This window comes from Microtus oregoni, unplaced genomic scaffold (genome assembly GCF_018167655.1).
Source record: "Microtus oregoni isolate MIOR12 unplaced genomic scaffold, Mior012 000008F_ref0000371, whole genome shotgun sequence".
NCBI classification, from domain to species: domain Eukaryota; kingdom Metazoa; phylum Chordata; class Mammalia; order Rodentia; family Cricetidae; genus Microtus; species Microtus oregoni.
Genome location: NW_024543067.1, coordinates 16,507,079 through 16,524,015, shown reverse-complemented (window position 1 = coordinate 16,524,015; position 16,937 = coordinate 16,507,079). Strand labels below are relative to the sequence as shown.

The 16,937-nt window shown below is 44.6% G+C and overlaps 1 protein-coding gene across 1 annotated transcript; it reads left to right on the top strand.

Annotated features, from left to right (window-relative positions):
• The first annotated feature begins 565 nt into the window (after positions 1–565).
• Plekhf2 (pleckstrin homology and FYVE domain containing 2) lies at positions 566–15,416 on the top strand. Its single transcript, XM_041657836.1, has 2 exons — positions 566–846; positions 12,796–15,416. The coding sequence occupies exon 2, from the start codon at positions 12,810–12,812 to the stop codon at positions 13,557–13,559; it is 750 nt and encodes a 249-aa protein (XP_041513770.1). The 5' UTR covers positions 566–846; positions 12,796–12,809; the 3' UTR covers positions 13,560–15,416.
• The last annotated feature ends 1,521 nt before the right edge of the window (positions 15,417–16,937 follow it).

Below are 16,937 nucleotides of genomic sequence, written 5' to 3'. Positions count from 1 at the left end.
ACAAGGGAGCGCGCGGGGCCGGGGTGCGGAACGCGCAGACCCCGCTCCAGGGGGTAGCGTCCTGCGGCCGAGTCGGGCGGGGCTGGCAGGCGTTTGGGTGGCGAGAGGCAAAGCCTTTCTTTCCTGTTCCTTGGGAAGGCGTGGAGGCGGCTTCCGTCCATTCTTCCAGAGAACTTCGCGGACAGCGCAACAGCCCTTCCCGAAGGCGACTCGGAGTCAGGAAAGTCAGGTTAGGCGACACAGGCTCGCCCCAGCCCGCTCCGGCTCGCCCCCAAAAGGCTCCCGGCTCGCCTCAGCCCGCTCCGGCTCGCCCCCAAAAGGCTCCCGGCTCGCCCCAGCCCGCTCCGGCTCGCCCCAGCCCGTTCCCGCTGGCCCCAGACGGCTCCGGCTCGCCACAGCCCGCTCCCGCTCGCCCCGGCCCGCTCTGAGCACAGCCGTGTGCCCCGCGGCCCAGCCCGGGGACGCCCTAGCGGGTGTGGCCTCGCCCCAAGGCCCCGCCCCTCGAGCCTGTCGCGTGCGGTGGGGGAACGGAGGGGCGGGCCAAGGCGGTGGGCGGGGCGAGGGAACCGGGAAGAAAGGGCAGGGCGGGTGTGCTCGCGCCCGAGGCGGGCGCTTGAGCGAGGGCGCGCCGGTGCGCGCGCAGGAGGGAAGCCAGCCCGGGCGGCCGTTGTCGGCTGGGACCGGAGGGGCGGTGAAGTCACCTGCGAGCGAGCGAGCGTCCGCGCCCGTCGCATCCGGATCGCGCCGGCCTCGCGGGGCCCCCACACTCTCTGCGAGGCTGGGGCCGGAGTCGCCGACGAGGAGGAGTCGCAGCCTGGGCGCCGCCGCCCGCCCGCGCCGGGCCGGGTAGGTGCCGCGGGGGTCGGGGCGCGCCGGGCGGCGGCGCCGGCCGGGGAGGGTAGGGAAGCGAAACTTTGCGGGCGGCAGCTCCCGCGGGCCCGGGCCCGGGCGCGGGTGGGGAGGCGGCGGCGCGGGCAGCGGCGGCCGACGCCATGTTGGGGTATGTGGGAAACGGGGCGCTCCCGGGCGGCTCCCCTGCGGGCTGGCGCTCGGGCTGGAACCGCCTGGGTCCCGCCGCGCCCGTCCGCGCCGCCCCGGAGCCTGGGACCCGGCCCCGCTGCGCGCTCCGAGTGGTCGGGCGCTAGGACTCGGGCCGGCAGACCGTGGGCTCGGAAAACTTTGCGGGGACTGACTGGGCGTCGGGAGCACGCTGTGACTTGAGCAGCGCGTTTTATGTGACTTTATAGGAAAATGGCACCGCGGAGAGTGGCCCTGACGGGAGCAGTGGCTTACAGTTTGTTTGGAGTGTTTTAAAGTGTTATGATCTTTTGCTGAGTTTTTAAAAAATGTTATAAAAGGCCAAGAGCTGGTTTCCGAAGTTGCTGTAGTAGCTTGTACACTCTTAGAATATTAAAGCAATAAGTTGAGGTGAGCTTGCAATAGAAAGGAATTCAGGTTACACCTAAGCAGCAGTTCAGTATGTGAAATTGGTAAATGCCTTCTTTGTTGTTTTTTTTTACGTTGCCTGACTTATTAAAGAAACATTTAGACATGCACGTTCAGTTGAGACGTTAAGGCATATGTTACTTTCTGAAGAGTAAAGTGAAGTAGTCCGGTGTGTTGGCTCCTGCCATCACGTATTCCGAGTACTCGGCATACTGGGGCGAGAGGATCTTGTAAGTTCGAGGCCATCCTGGACTACAGAGTGAGCCTGTCGAAACAACCAACCACAACAAACCGAATAGGGTGATGTGATCTTGACGTCTCAACTTTTTTCCATTTTTTTCCTGTTGGTTCCTTATTAGAGTGTTGTCCTTTCTCACTTTCTGTACTCTTGTAGCTTATGGGGGCCTCGGGTTAATTCAGAATTAACAAAGGCTATTTTTAATCACTATGGGTCACGATAGCATTGTGAGGTGGATGGTATTAAGTTGCTTATTTGGAAAGCACATGTAATCGTCCACTCCAGATGAAACTGGTGTACAGCATGAACAAGCCTAGTAAATATCGTTTTTAAAAAGGCCGCTTTATAATTATGTTAATATAATTATGTTAAATGAGCATAAAGGCTCTTAACAATGCAAATGCCCTAAAATATGTCTCTTTTTACTCTTAATTTTTTAAAAAGCAATCATTTGTGTGTGGTGGGGGCACACTTGTCTCCGGAGAGGTCAGAAGACAAATTACCAGAGTTTCTTCTTTGCATCATGTGATTTGTGGGGATCCAGCTTAGGTGATTAGGCTTGGGGGCCAGCGCCTTTCTTGTTTTTCTGAGCCCCTTTTCTGGCCCTTATTTATTTATTTATTTAAATTATCTTTTATTTTTGTGTGTGTGTGTATACACATGCGTGCTTGTGTGTGCGCGCGTGCACACACACGTGCACACAGTCACGTGTCACAAGTATGGAAGTCAAAGGATAACTTTTGGGAGTTGCTTCTCTCCTTCCACCTTGTGGGTCCCAAGGATAGAACTCTGGCTGTCGGGCCTGGCTTCTGGTGCCCCCATCATTCTTTAGTGGGTAAAGTACCTTCTTAGGTTTGCTGGTTTCCTTAGTTCTTTTTTTAAAAAATTATTTTGCTTTAGTGTCAGGGTCAATTCCATTATGTATATTTATGGTTTTGGACCAAAATTCATTTATTCATTCATTTATTTACTTGTAAGGTGTTACTTGGCTGATTTCACAGGTCTAGCAGTCAAGCTGAGAGTTAACTGAAGTCAGTGACTGAAACCACCTCACATCATAGCTCGTCCCTATGGGCCTTCTCTGCCCATCTTGTTTCTTCTTTCCCTCCCTATCCTTCTATTTGGAATATTGGAATAACTGTCTCCTAAAACGCTGAAAATGCAAGGGTTTGGTGCTGATTACTTTCTTCTTAAACCATTCAGGCAACACTGGGGGTGTCGTGGTGGAGTGTGCCTGCAGTCCTAGCACACTGAGGCAGGGATGCAGAGTTTGATCTGGGGTCTCAAAACCAAACCCCAACCGAACCAAAACAGCTGCCTAAGCCTGTACTTTGAAGCCTTTCCCTTTCCGCTGCTTTGCTGTAGTGCTTCCTCTTTCTTTCCACTCCCCCCGCCCCCAGGGAGGGGAGGGAGATAGTTGGTTCTCTTCCCCTAAGGCGTCCTGGAAGTGTCCCTCGGGTCTTTAAGGCTTGTCCTTGACAGCAGGCGGCACAGTGGGGTCTGATTTACTTCTGAGAGCTTAGCAGAGGCTCAGGAAAGGTTTGAATGGATTCCTTGTACTTGTGCTTCGTGCATTTACTGAGTTGTAATTTCCGTGAGATAGTTGTTGAATTTCTGTGGTCTTTCCCCTTTATGCTGTGACCTCCATTCCATCCACAGATTAGGTGGTCAGACTGTTTCTTTTTAGTGTTTTCTTTTAAAAAATAATTAACTTGCCGGGTGGTGGTGGCACACGCCTTTAATCCCAGCACTTGGGAGGCAGAGGCAGGCGGATCTCTGTGAGTTCGAGGCCAGCCTGGTCTACAAGAGCTAGGACTCTTACACAGGGAAACCCTGTCTCAAAAAAAACTAAAATAATAATAATAATTAACTTTGGCAACTGACTTTTGGTGTGGGAATACAGACTTGAATTGGATAATGACTGACGTGTGATTGACGGAGAGCCGCTGCGGATGAACGAAAGGGTGACAGTCACTGTGTTAAAGTCTGATTGAATATTTGCCCCTGCTAGAAATACTAATGCCTGGAAAATGAGAAGGTTATGGTTTGTATGTGTGCCGTACATTTTCTGTTGAGATTTATCTAGAAAATGAGAAGGGTATGGTTTGTATGTGTGCTGTACATTTTCTGTTGAGATTTATCTTTGAGACTCAGCTTTGCATACAAGCTCTCTGCTTACGTAGCAACCCTCAAATGCTTCTTAAATGCTAATTTAAGTTGCAAAACTTTTCTAGGTTAAGGTGTTTTGTAATTTTGTAAGGACTGTACAATTTGGATTAACTTCTTGTCCTCACCTAAAATAAGTCTTTTTTTAGTTTGTGTCCTGAGGCAGGGTCTCCTGTAGCCTAGGCTGGTCTGCAGCACCAGATGAAGTCAAGGACAGCCTTAGGCCCCCAGTCTTTGTGCCTCTCATAGTCCTTCCCTACTGTACCTGCTTTATTTGTTCTGTTGGTGGTGTTTTCGGTTTTGGGGGGGAGTGTCTCCTTATGAAGCTCAGACTGACCTCAAATTCTCCGTCTTATGCTTCTGCTTCCTTAGTGGTGGGGCCACAGGTGTGTGCCACATTCAAGACTCGTCAATCTATAAAGCACAAATGAGTAGCACAATTTGAGGAGGGCCTGGAAGGAAAACAGAAGGCATTTTAATAATGGCTGTGGGCACACTAGGAAGAAAACAACTGAACAGGGAAGCCTGGACGAATAGGAGTCCTGCCTGGCCTCGGCTCCTTGTTAACTGGAGCCATTTGTGAGATGAACACAGAAGTTTGCTTCTGAGAGCTGTGAAGATTCACTAAGATGTTTGTGTGAGTGCTTGGCACACAGTAGCATCATTTGATTGCATTTCCCACTTACCAACTGTCTCCTGTGGACAACTGAATCCCCGCTGTTCTGGAACCCCACACATGCTGACTTTTCTGTTTGACAATCTGAATGATTATCCTTTGGATTCCCTGAAGGACTTGAAGATAAATGAGCCAAACCAATTTCTTAAGAACACTTACCAGACCTCTGCAGGCTTAACTTCAGCTTTCACAGGCTCTGAACTCCTTTCCATCCCGGAATCACAGCCACTTCCTGAATTGTACCTACCGCTCTTCAGCCCTCCCCCGTATTTCATGGTGTCAGTTCTGCCCTCTGTTGCTTTTATTAGCATGCCTTAATAATTACATAAACATTGGGTTTTACTGTGATTTCTTTATACATATATATAATGTATTTTTGCTTTGATTAGCTTTTTTTTTGCTGTAATACTCTCTGCTTTCTTTGCATACAATCTTGTGTTTCCATATTCTCTTCACTTCATCCTGTGTGCTGTCTCTGTATATTAATATTTTCCTATTAAAAAAACATTCATCCCCATTGCCTGTATATTAAGTCTAAATTCTCCAATCTTACATTCTCTGGTTTTATCTGTTTTTTAAACTTTATTTTTAATTAGGTGTACTTGTGCTTATCTGTGTGTGGATCTGTGCACGTGAGAGAGGTGCCTGTGGAGGCAGAAGGGGTGATAGTGCCCTGGAGCTGGAGTTCTAGGTGACTGAGCTTGGGACCTCTGCAAGAGCAGGTTTCATTCACATAGCCCAGCAGCAGGCCTCTCACAAAGAAGCTGAGGATAACCTTGAACTATTGATCCTCCTGCCTCCATTTCCCCAAATGCTGGGATTGTAGGCATGTGCCTCCACACCCAGCTTTATCTGATACTTTCTTTTGCAGTTTGTCACCTATTTACCTTACCAGAGGTAACACTCTTGCTCCAGCAAGATGCTGGAGCAGGTGAGTGCTATTACTGTCAGGCCTGATGGTCTGTGCTCACCTCAGAGACCATATGGTGGAAGGAGAGGAACACTGTTTGCAAATTGTCCTCTGATCTGCACTTGTGTACCTGGCACCCATGTGACCAGATGTGAGCACACACATAGATGTAGAGATTATTTTTGAATTAGTATGTAAACATACATGCCATCATCTACCCTTCCAAATAGTTTAACCTTCTTTTTTATTTTTATTTTATTTATTTATTTTGGTTTTTCGAGACAGGGTTTCTCTGGCTTTGGAGCCTGTCCTGGAACTAGCTCTATAGACCAGGCTGGTCTCGAACTCACAGAGATCCACCTGCCTCTGCCTCCCGAGTGCTGGGATTAAAGGCGTGCGCCACCACCGCCCGGCTTATTTAAAAGAATGATTTTACATTTGAAATTACATCATTTCCTCCCTTCCCTTTCCTCCTTCACACCACCCTTGTTCTCAGATTTGTGGCCTCTTTTTCTTTGTTTTATATGTATGTGTATATCATAACACACACAACACACACACATATATATCCACATATATGTATAGTCCTAAATACATGAGTGACACCTGCTCTGCCTGTAAAATGTCTCCTTGGTGTATGTGCTCTCAGGGTTGATCACTTGGTATTGGATAACTGATTAGGAGACGTCATGCAAGCTTCCAAGGGAGAAGTAACCAGCAGTCCTGCCCAGCTGTGATGCCGTAAACCACAGCAAATGGCAGGGCAAGAGCCCTAAGGGTGCGGGACTGGCATGGATATCTTGATGGCAGCCAGCAGCTCTGATTGGATCCAAGGACTGCTCACCATGAGGGGAACTATACCTGGGCTTCTCTCGGAGGAGAACCTACTTCTTTGTTTCAGGATTTGGGCCTAGATGTCCTTGTGGACAGAATTGCCACAGCTCAACTCTTAGACCTAAGACTGCCTTTGTGTGTTCTCTGGGTAATTAGCTGGTTCTCTTTGCTTCTCTGCTGTTTAGACTTTAAGTGCACAGATTTTATTTATTTCACGGTTTCTAATACGTTGCACGGATACCAGACCCCTTTCTTACCCTGTTGTGTGTGTGTGTGTCAGGTGGGGGGTGTTGTTTGTCTTTGAGGCTGGATCTGTGTAGGCCTATCTGGCCTGGTAGTCACTTTGTAGACCAGGCTGACCTTGAACTCACAGACATGCATCCGCCTGTTCCTGACTCCTGAGTGCTGGGGTCAAAGGTGTGTGTTTATTACCGCCAACACTCTCTTAACTATAGAGACATACCTAAATTATATGCACTTACTTGTATAAATTTTTTTTCACTTGGATTTTTAGTTTTGAGTGTTTTGTTTACGAGAGTTTTGTATGGTGTTAAATGGCTAGTGACTGTTTTACTCCTTGGAATCCATTGCCATTATCAGTTATTTTATTTGTGTTCACATTACTTAAAACTGAAGCGATCATTTTGTACCTTCTGTCCATCCTCTCCCATGCTCAAGTGTTCTGTATGGGCACTGCTGCTGAGCTATGTCTCCAGCCTGGAGGGTAGTTAAAACTTTACATCCACTTAGTCACAGTGACCTCACCCCAGCTCCAGCCAGTCACTCTAGCTCAGGCCCCAAACTGTTTGCATAGTTATGTTAGGAAAACCTAGATCAAATCAGACTAGTTCTTCTAAAAGTTGAAGCAGGAAGTCTCAGGAACAAGAGTGTGGTCAGTATCTTGTCCTTTTCTCTTTCCTCTAACTAATAACTCCCTGGATCCTCTGCTGCAGCTGTGTGCGTTAGCTTAGCAAAAGAACCACACATCAGGGTTTGTGCCTTTGCTTAGTGGGTTTTGTTTTCATTTTCTTTGTGTTTGTATGTATTTCCTTTTGAAATTTCACTTACTCTTTCAGATGTTAGAATGGTAAATTATGTGTGCCATATAGTCATTCCCTCACTTCCTGCTTTGCTGATTTTATTATATAGTACTTAACCAATTGTACTTTATATTAAAATCCTTCATTCCTGTGTCTTATTCATTCTTTTTTGGTACCAAATATAAATAAAAAGCAAGCAAATCAGAAGTATTTTGAACAATGCTAAAGAAAATGTCGGTGAGCTTGCTCAGTACTTTCTAAGCCGCCAGCTCTGCTGCCTTCGGGCACGCTCAGCTCAGTGTTGTTGGTGCACAGATGTGCTCATAACGTCATTGTGCTGACAGAACAACTGGGCTTTTAGAGAAAGAACTCTTAGAGATTATTGTGACATATTGAGGAATTTTTTTTTTTTGAAAATAGGAACTTCCAGGCTGGATATTTAGAATCCATAATTAGATATGGTTAGATGAGATACATTTGGTTGTCAATCTAAATCTGTGGACCCAGTGATGTGCTTGATGGTGGGGAAACAGCTCCTGTTCCCTTAAAGTTTGGCAGGCCTTACAGATGGAGTTGATCTTCCGCAGGCTCCACCTGCAGCCGCGGCCCTCCAGCTCGGTGTCCATTCTGTGCTGTTGGGTATACATAATTGTAGGAAATACTGTTCTTATTTCCAGGAACTACCAAATATTTATAGTAAATATGTATCCAAATTTTAATGAAAGATTTAGTAAAGTATATGTTACTAAGTGGTTTGGAGATTTAACTATGAACTAGTGTCTGGCATGAGGCTCTGTTGAGGGACTGGTGAGATTTCAGCCAATAGAGAGACCAGATAGAGGTGGGCGTGTCCTCGTGCTGAGTTGGGTTGGGGCTCGAGCTTGTTGCTATGGTAGTCTGGTTTATGTTCAGCAAAGAGAACCTGGAGCAGGTTAGAATGTGGGGTGAGGCTGTAGGAGGCCAGGTCTCTCGGCTGGGGTGTCTTTTTTTTTTAAGAGAGTTTCCTGGTCAAACCTGTAGTTGAAGAATAGTAATCTTGCTTTATTAGGACTAACTGTTGGAGACAAGGGTTCTTCAGAAACTCGAGGGCCATATCCACTCTCCCAGGTGACCCTTTAAACCTCATAGCCTGTGCAGCAGCATCGCGGCCGTTCTTCTGTTCCTTTGTTTTGTTTTTCATTTCCCCTAAAATATCTTAAACTGTGACTCTGTTGTTCTTGTATAGCATGATGAGTTTCTTTCTCAGACCTAACCTACTTGAAACCACCTTGACTGACATTCTAGGTTGTCAGAACTTTACTTTTTGGTACTTCAAGAATCCTTTGTACATATCATACTGGAACAAGCCTTCCGATTGAGGAGCCGCTGTCACTCCACGTCTTGTTCAGTTGTGTTAGTGGCATGGGTATAAAACTTGTTGATATTTTCCTTTAGAATGTGAGCTGCTACATTCCTTTAGAATGTGTAGGTACTGTTGGTACTATCAGATTATAGCGAATAATTTTGTTTTCAGGAATGTCCCTGTCTATTTGGAATAAGCACATATTCAAATTTGGGCCTATTGGTAAAATAAAAGCCCTCTTGGATGATGTTAATTTTAATTATTTTGTCAGTGGCCTTTCCTAGATACATAATTAAAGGTTCACATTGGTAAACTATTTCTGAAGGTAGCAGGGAATAATGAAAAAACCATGTATCCCTTAGAATCCCATAAAAAATATGGAAAAAAAGCCAGGCAGTGGTGGCTCACGCCTTTAATCCCAGCACTTGGATCTCTGTGAGTCCGAGGCCAGCCTGGTCTACAGAGCTAGTTCCAGGACAGGCTCCAAAGCCACAGAGACCTGTCTCAAAACAAAAAACATAAACAAAAAACAAAACAAAAAATATGAGCGCATCTAGCTGTGAAGTCATAAGAAAGCTACTTAACTTCAACAACTTATTTTAATGTATGAATATTTCTCCTGCTTGTATTAACACACACCACAAGCATGCCTGGTGTCTGCTGTGGTCAGAAGAGGGTAACAGATGGTTATGAGCTGCCCACATAGTGCTGGGAATTGGACCCCAGGCCTGTGCAAGAACAACAATGCTTTTAACTGCTGAGCCAACTCCCCAGCCTATTTGACTGGTTTGTTTAAGAAATAAGTTTTTATTTTTGTTTGGAGAGCAGTCCTACCATGTAATCCCTGCAGACCTGAGTTAGCTTTCAGTGCTAGCATGGTAGTTGTGTTCCCTACTGGACTAGGATAGATTGTAGTTGTGTTCCCTATTGGACTTATTCTATGGCTTGCTTTGCATTTACTTATTTTTTATTTATTGGTTTGGTAAAGTCAATTATCTTCACCTAACATTGTCATCAATCTTACTTCATTGTTGTTTCGAGTCAGGGTTTCTCTGTAGTTGGGGGCTGTCCTGGAACTCACTCTGTAGCCAGGCTGGCCTCAAACTCACAGAGATCCTGCTGCCTCTGCCTCCTAAGTGCAGAGATCAAAGGCATGCACCACCACCATGTAACATTATTAAATGAAAGAGTAAAGTAAATATCTAATAGACATTGATTAAACATTTGTTTTTCCTTTCATAATTGAGATTATGGAAGTAAGTTACCTTTTTGTATTAGGCAGATGTGCCTAGGGAGACTTATAACAGTAATGTAGTTTATAGTATGATTCAACTCTTGGTTTCATTTTCTCTCAGTTTTAATTTAAATGTGAAATATAGCATCGATAAGTTTAAACATAAAATACGAAAGTTTGTTCCTTCTTCTTTTCCAAGAAGTCAGTCTGTTTGCTTTATCACCACTGACTTCTGCAGTACAGTTAGCAGGATTTGCTACCAGGGCAGGAATCTTACTGGACAGGCCCAGAGGAACAAAGTCTCTGCTTGATGATTGAAGATGTAAAATTCACTCAAATTTAGTTTGCTAAATTTCAAGTATTTCTTGTTTTAGTATGCTATGATTCTACTTTAGTAGTATACTTAATCTCAAGATAAATTTTTAAATTGTATTTTATGTGTTTAAATTGAAATGTCTTATTTAGAATATGCTATGTTTAGTTGGAGACTTTAATCAGTGGCACATAAGATGTATCTTCAGATCTTCAGTGTCTTAGGTGTGATGAAGTGTATCGTGTATTTGAGATGGCGATGTTCACTTCTTTCCCCATTGGCTGTACTGAATGTGTTTCTGATGCTTTCTTGTCTCCTTCTCGGTGTTTGAATAAGGATGCATCGCAGCGTCTATTGTTACAGATAGTGCTATGTTGAATATCATGTACATATCTTTATTTGCTGAGTAAAATTTATTACTACTAAATGTTTATTTGTATGAGTGGGTGAATCTGTACATGAGAGTCCCATGCCAGCTCCTTTGGTCCCTGCAATGGAACTGTTTGTTAGCAAGCGCCTTTTCCCATTGTGCCATCTCATTGGCCCAAAATTTTGTTTGACTGGATATGAAATTGGTGGCTATACTTGTTTTCTATGAAGTATAAAGAAAGGTGCCTGTTGCTCTACACGGCCATGAATAATATGATAAAAAGTATTTTAGTATTTTAATGGCTTTAATAATAAATGAGTTTGGACTTTTCATGTCATTTTAATTCTGTAATTTACTTTCTTACATTTAGAGAGAGATTTTGTGTGTGTGTGTAAGTGCTTATCAAGTTGTGCTTGTAGAGGTCAGAGGACAGTCCTCCTATCCTGTGTGTTCTGGGGATTGAACTCAAGTCATCAAGTTTGTCAACAAGCGCCTATACCCATTGAGCCACCTCACTGACCCTCTTCTTTGGTATACCATTATAGGATGGTAAACTTTGCTTTCCTTAAGGAACTGGAGGTGGAGCCTGTGCCTTGTCACTGAGCTGTGGTACTAGTGGTACTAGTGGTACTAGTCTCAAGGAGTGGAGGGAGAGCCGGAGACAGAGAGGGCTGGTCACTTAGTTAAGGCTTCAAAGGTGTGAAGTCATCCAATGTCTCGTTCAGTGTTGGAAGTACCCTTGGGCGTGCTGGTGCCCCTCCGTGTGAAAGACTCGGGAATAGCCAGACTTACAGTGAGCTGCTCATGGAAGAAGGAAGGTTACCTGTCTCAGTTGTGTTTGTCTTTAAATGTTTTCTCTCAAACCTTGGTGTTCTTGAGTGTGTTTGGTTGTTAAGGTAGTAGTACTCGGTTAGTGGGTGAAATAGAACATCATTCAGGGACTTGAGAGAGTTCAATATTGGATCTAGAGATCAAATCTATGATCATTAAATTAGTAGGTTGGTAAAATGTTCTTGTTTATCCTGAGTACATTGGTGATCATGTCAGAGCCTCTGGCTCTCAGGGCTCTCTGCAGCCAGTGGAGGCGTGGACTTTAGTCCTTAGGAGAAAGACGCTAAGGACTAATAGAATATAACAAATATGGAGGGTGGCCTCCATATTCTCTGCTGCTGTTACCGTTTGTTTGTTTGTTGTTTTTTTTCGAGACAGGGTTTCTCTGTAGCTTTGGAGCCTGTCCTGGAACTAGCTCTTGTAGACTAGGCTGGCCTCGAACTCACAGAGACCCGCCTGCCTCAAAGGTGTGTGCCACCACCACCTGGCACTGTTTCTGTTTTTGTCTACATAGGAAGATGTGTTGGAAGAGAGATGCTAACTAAGTCCTGGAGGGTGGTTAAGAGGTAGCTGGAGTTGTAGTGGTAAGGAAGACAGCAGTGAGATGCACCAAGACATGGTTGTAGTTTTGTCTTCAAATGCTCTGTTTCGGGTGGAAAATGGCTTACGTTGAGGTTGGAGAAACAAGAGACCCAGGAATGGATGTGGTGACACTTGCCTGTCAGGGGTCTGGGGTAGAGGAGGCAAATTCAGGGCCAACCTGGGCTACATAGTATGGGATCGTATCTCAAAAAACACAACAATTTAAAACAAAAACCTACCAGGTAATTATGAGCCTTAAATGCTATGCTCAATTTAAGGGGAATCATTTGAAGTAACAAGAACAGGGTCAAATTTGCATTTTAGATATCTCTGCCCAAGGACTGGTTTAGAAGGGAAGTCTGGAAGCAGGGAACATGTTGGGAAACATTTGGGAATAATCCAGGAAAGAAAATTAGAGCCTCGGCTCAGGGGTTATATGTATTTTATTGGGAAAATAGTGTTCATGTTTTTTAAGTGTGTGTATTAGGCATTCTGTTCTCCAGCATCAGTTTGAGATTTAGTTTCATGGAATTGGGTGTATTATTTTGCAGACGTAATGTGTTAACTGTTGATTTTATTTGTGCTGGTCATGATGGCACACACTTGTAATCCTGCACTTGGGGGGCAGAGGCAGGAGGACTGTGTGGAGGATAGAGGTTTGGGTAACTGTAAATACTGAAGATACAGTGTGTTTAGTGATTACTTTAGAGGGACAGACTATTGGAGGGGAAAGCAGTATCTTGATATATTTTATCTTCTATTATAGGAATTTGTAATTTCTGTGTGCTAATTTCTTTTTTTTTCCCCCTAAAGGTTATTAGTAAAAAATGGTGGATCGCTTAGCAAACAGTGAGGCAAACACCAGACGAATAAGTATAGTGGAGAACTGCTTCGGAGCAGCTGGTCAGCCCTTAACCATCCCTGGACGGGTGCTGATTGGAGAGGGAGTATTGACTAAGCTGTGCAGAAAGAAGCCCAAAGCAAGGCAGTTTTTCCTGTTTAATGATATTCTGGTATATGGCAACATTGTCATCCAGAAGAAAAAATACAACAAGCAACACATTATCCCCTTGGAAAACGTCACCATCGACTCCATCAAGGATGAAGGGGAGCTGCGGAACGGGTGGCTCATCAAGACGCCGACCAAATCCTTCGCAGTCTATGCCGCCACCGCCACCGAGAAGTCAGAGTGGATGAGCCACATAAACAAGTGTGTCACGGACTTGCTCTCCAAAAGCGGGAAGACGCCCAGTAGTGAGCATGCTGCTGTTTGGGTTCCTGACTCTGAGGCCACCGTGTGTATGCGCTGTCAGAAAGCCAAATTCACACCGGTTAATCGGCGGCACCACTGCCGCAAATGTGGCTTTGTTGTTTGTGGTCCCTGCTCTGAGAAGAGATTTCTTCTTCCCAGCCAGTCTTCGAAGCCTGTGCGGATTTGTGACTTCTGCTATGAGCTGCTTTCCGCTGGGGACATGGCTGCCTGCCAGCCCGCTAGATCAGACTCTTACAGTCAGTCACTGAAGCCTCCTTTAAATGACGTGTCTGATGACGACGACGATGATGATAGCAGTGACTAAGGGCATGGCTTGAAATATTTAATTGGGTGTGACTATCTGAGAATCATCAGCTTTGGGGGAAATGTCCGATTCCTAGTTCTCAGTTTTGCTCTAGCCATGACTCTGCCTGAGGAAGTTCTGCCCTTGCCTCTGTATCCTGCAGACAGTGGCCCTCGCTTGCTCCTCTGCTCCTCACAGGGACAGATCGCCAACAGCGGATGAGTCTTGGCTTCTGTTCTCCTTAGTTCTACATGATTTTCTTGTGAGTCAGAAAGGTGTTTATTTAACAGGTCTTGTACATTTTCTCCACTGAAGGAAAAACTAAAAGCACAGGATGATGGGAACATGAGTGTAACGGGATTGGTAATATTAGTAGCTTTCCTCAAGCATTCTGTGTAGTGGCTCAGACATTGGTGACAGAACATGGCTGGAAGTTCCTTACTTCCCTTTTCTGGATGCCACACGGTGCCTTACTGTGGCAGCGTTGCCACACGAAACACAAAGCCCTACCTTCTTATTTCTCTGATTTAAGACACTGGTGCTCTGACAGGTGGTGAATAAATGAGTGTTTGATGGATATAGTTAAGAATATTTATTTGACAGCTACGAGAAACTAAATCTCCCCTCTTATATGAATACATATTTTTCATAAAATAGTTGTGATTATATTTTTACATCTTCTAGGCACCAAATTATAATGGTCACATATATGTTTAAAATTTACCAGTTGCCTGCCACTTTCAGGAATTTGGTTTGAAATTTATCCCATAGAGTGACATATGCCATTAGCTTCTTCTTTCCTAAGACATTTTTATATATGAATTTATTTGCTTTACATTATTTCTAAAAGGAAAAATCTTTTGAAACCCTTGTTTCTTGAGACAGAGTTTCTCTGTGTAGCTTTGGCTATCCTGGAACTTACGTAGCCCAGGCTAGCTAGCCTTGAACTCAGAGATCCACCTGCCTCTGCCTTCTGAATACTGGGCTCAGAGGCTTCCACCACCACTGCCTGGCAAAAATAAACTTTTTTGGTTTAAATCCATGTTAAAACAAGGAGTCTTACAGGAGGAGGGTCTGGAGGAGATCTGAGTTTGACTAGACTCCCTGTCTTTAAGATTTGTCAGTTTTATTGTGAAATTGTCTTGATTGACCGTTGTGTAGTTCATGGAGTTTGTGATGCCCAAATAGTTTCTAGTTTTGTAAAGCAATCATATATTCTGTTTTTGAAATCATTTTGCAATATATGGAAATAGAGCATTGATGTCTCTATATTGTGACTGTCAGTGAGATTGCTTTGAGACGTGGTAGTTTCTGTTTGGAGGGAGCCATAATTTGAAGGCCCGTTCACTGCATAGCACTGGACGTGCTGTGTGCATTCTAGCCACTCACGGCTGCAATAGCTAGGACTTTAAATGTGGGAAAACAGGGCTAAACATTCTCTCTCTCTCTCTCTCTCTCTCTCTCTCAAATTGAAAAGCCTGCATAATTCTGCAGATGTCTTATGGATGGAAGATTCATTGGTAGCTCACTGTGGTTGCAGTACTAATTTTACATTGCTGTTCAGTTTGAAGCATCTGAGCTATATAGATCTCCCTGTAGGAAATGTGAAACAAAAGCACAATAGAACTAGGGCTTGGAGGTTTGTTCTTGTTTTTGTTGGTTTTATTATCAGATGAATTTTTGTTTGTTTCAAAGCAAACATATACATGTAGTCAATAAGAATGTTTGAAAAGGACCATAAAATCAGAGAAATTCGGATGGAAACTTGCTGTGCACAGGAGTTGAACAAATTCAGGAACCAGGGGAAATGTCCTGAGATAACATTTGCATTATCAACCTCTATTGATTGTTTTTACAATAAAAATATTTTGCAGCTTACTTCCTGGTTTTCTTTCTTTTTTTTCACATTGTGACCTGAAGATTTTTTTCCCTTTGCTAAGTGTGAGGTATCGTGTAACTGGACTTTCCTTTAGGCCACCAGCTCACAAATAATGGCATGGAAACTTCTTACTGATTGTGAAAGCTTGGTCTACAACTTAGGTTTGTTCCTAACTAGCTCTTAAAGTTAACCCATTTATACTAACCTATGTCCCGTGTGTGGTGTCACCTCTCTTTCATCTTGCACCTTCTGTCTCTATGTCTCCTGGTGACTCCCTGCATACCTAGGTTCCACCTCCTCTTCCTTTCTCTGCCCAGAATACCTCCTGCCTAGCTTTTTACTCCACCAATCACAGCAGTACACCTTCACAGTGTACGGATATCCCACAGCAGTATTGTGCACAGTTTTACCTTATTAGTAAAGTAATTATGAATGCCAGGCATGTTATAGGCACTAGGGGAGGGCAGTGAACAGTTCATATATATATTGAGATTTATACTTTGGGCGGGGGAGGTCTCATTTAGCCCAAGCTCGTCTCAAACTGTGTAACAGGTAGCTTTCAGTGTGTTGCTGAGAATGACCTTGAACTTCTGGTCAGTCCACCTCCCAATTGCTAGGTGCAAGCTGTGCTCACACCCTGTTTATGAGGCCCTGGGCATCGACCCTTGGACTTCTAGGCAAGCATTCCACCAACTGAGCCACAACCCAGCCCTCATAGGGGCTTGAGGAGGTGGCCAACACAGGAATTGTTAGCAGTTGGCACAATTGCTTGTCCTGATAACTCTTACCATCTTACGTGTCTGAGGATAGGAAGGACAGGGACGAGTGGTTGATGTCCAGTTATTCTATTTAGTAATTCACATTAAAATAATAGTTGGAAAGCTTTGGTGACATCTAATAAGTTTATCAGGAAAGGAAAGAATAAATGCCACCTTACCAGGTGTTCTTCAAGCACGCTCCTGTGAGTTTGTTTGGAGAAATATAATTTCGGGCCTTTATTAACTTAGCAATTTTAACAGCTTTATTTGAAACCTACTCCATTTTACCTGCCTACCATTCCTGTTTGCTGTATTCAGTTCCGTGATTCGTGCTCATTGAAGCTGCCGCCACTCTTAGGTGCCATTATCCTGCGCGGGAGGGGAGGGACTCCCTAGTTACTCCTCAGTCCTGGCCTTAGGTGGCTGCTTGCGGTTTCTGTTTCTTTTACCTTTGCTGACCCATCTAGACCCCTAACACGTTCTTACGGTTTGCTTCCATAGCATTCATGAGCGCTTAACGTTCTTATTACCAAATAATGTTTAAAATGACATTTATCTGTGTGTGCACGCACGCTCACACATACATGTGGAGGTCAGAGGGCAACCAGTGTAGATGATTCTTCCACTCAGGTGCTCTCCATAATGGCTGGACTGACATTCCTGCCAGCATGCCAGAGTCTCCTTTCCCTACCCATTCTAACACACGTGAGCCTGTCGTGGTTCTGGTCCCTGGTGATTAGGACGCCAAACACTTTTTTAATA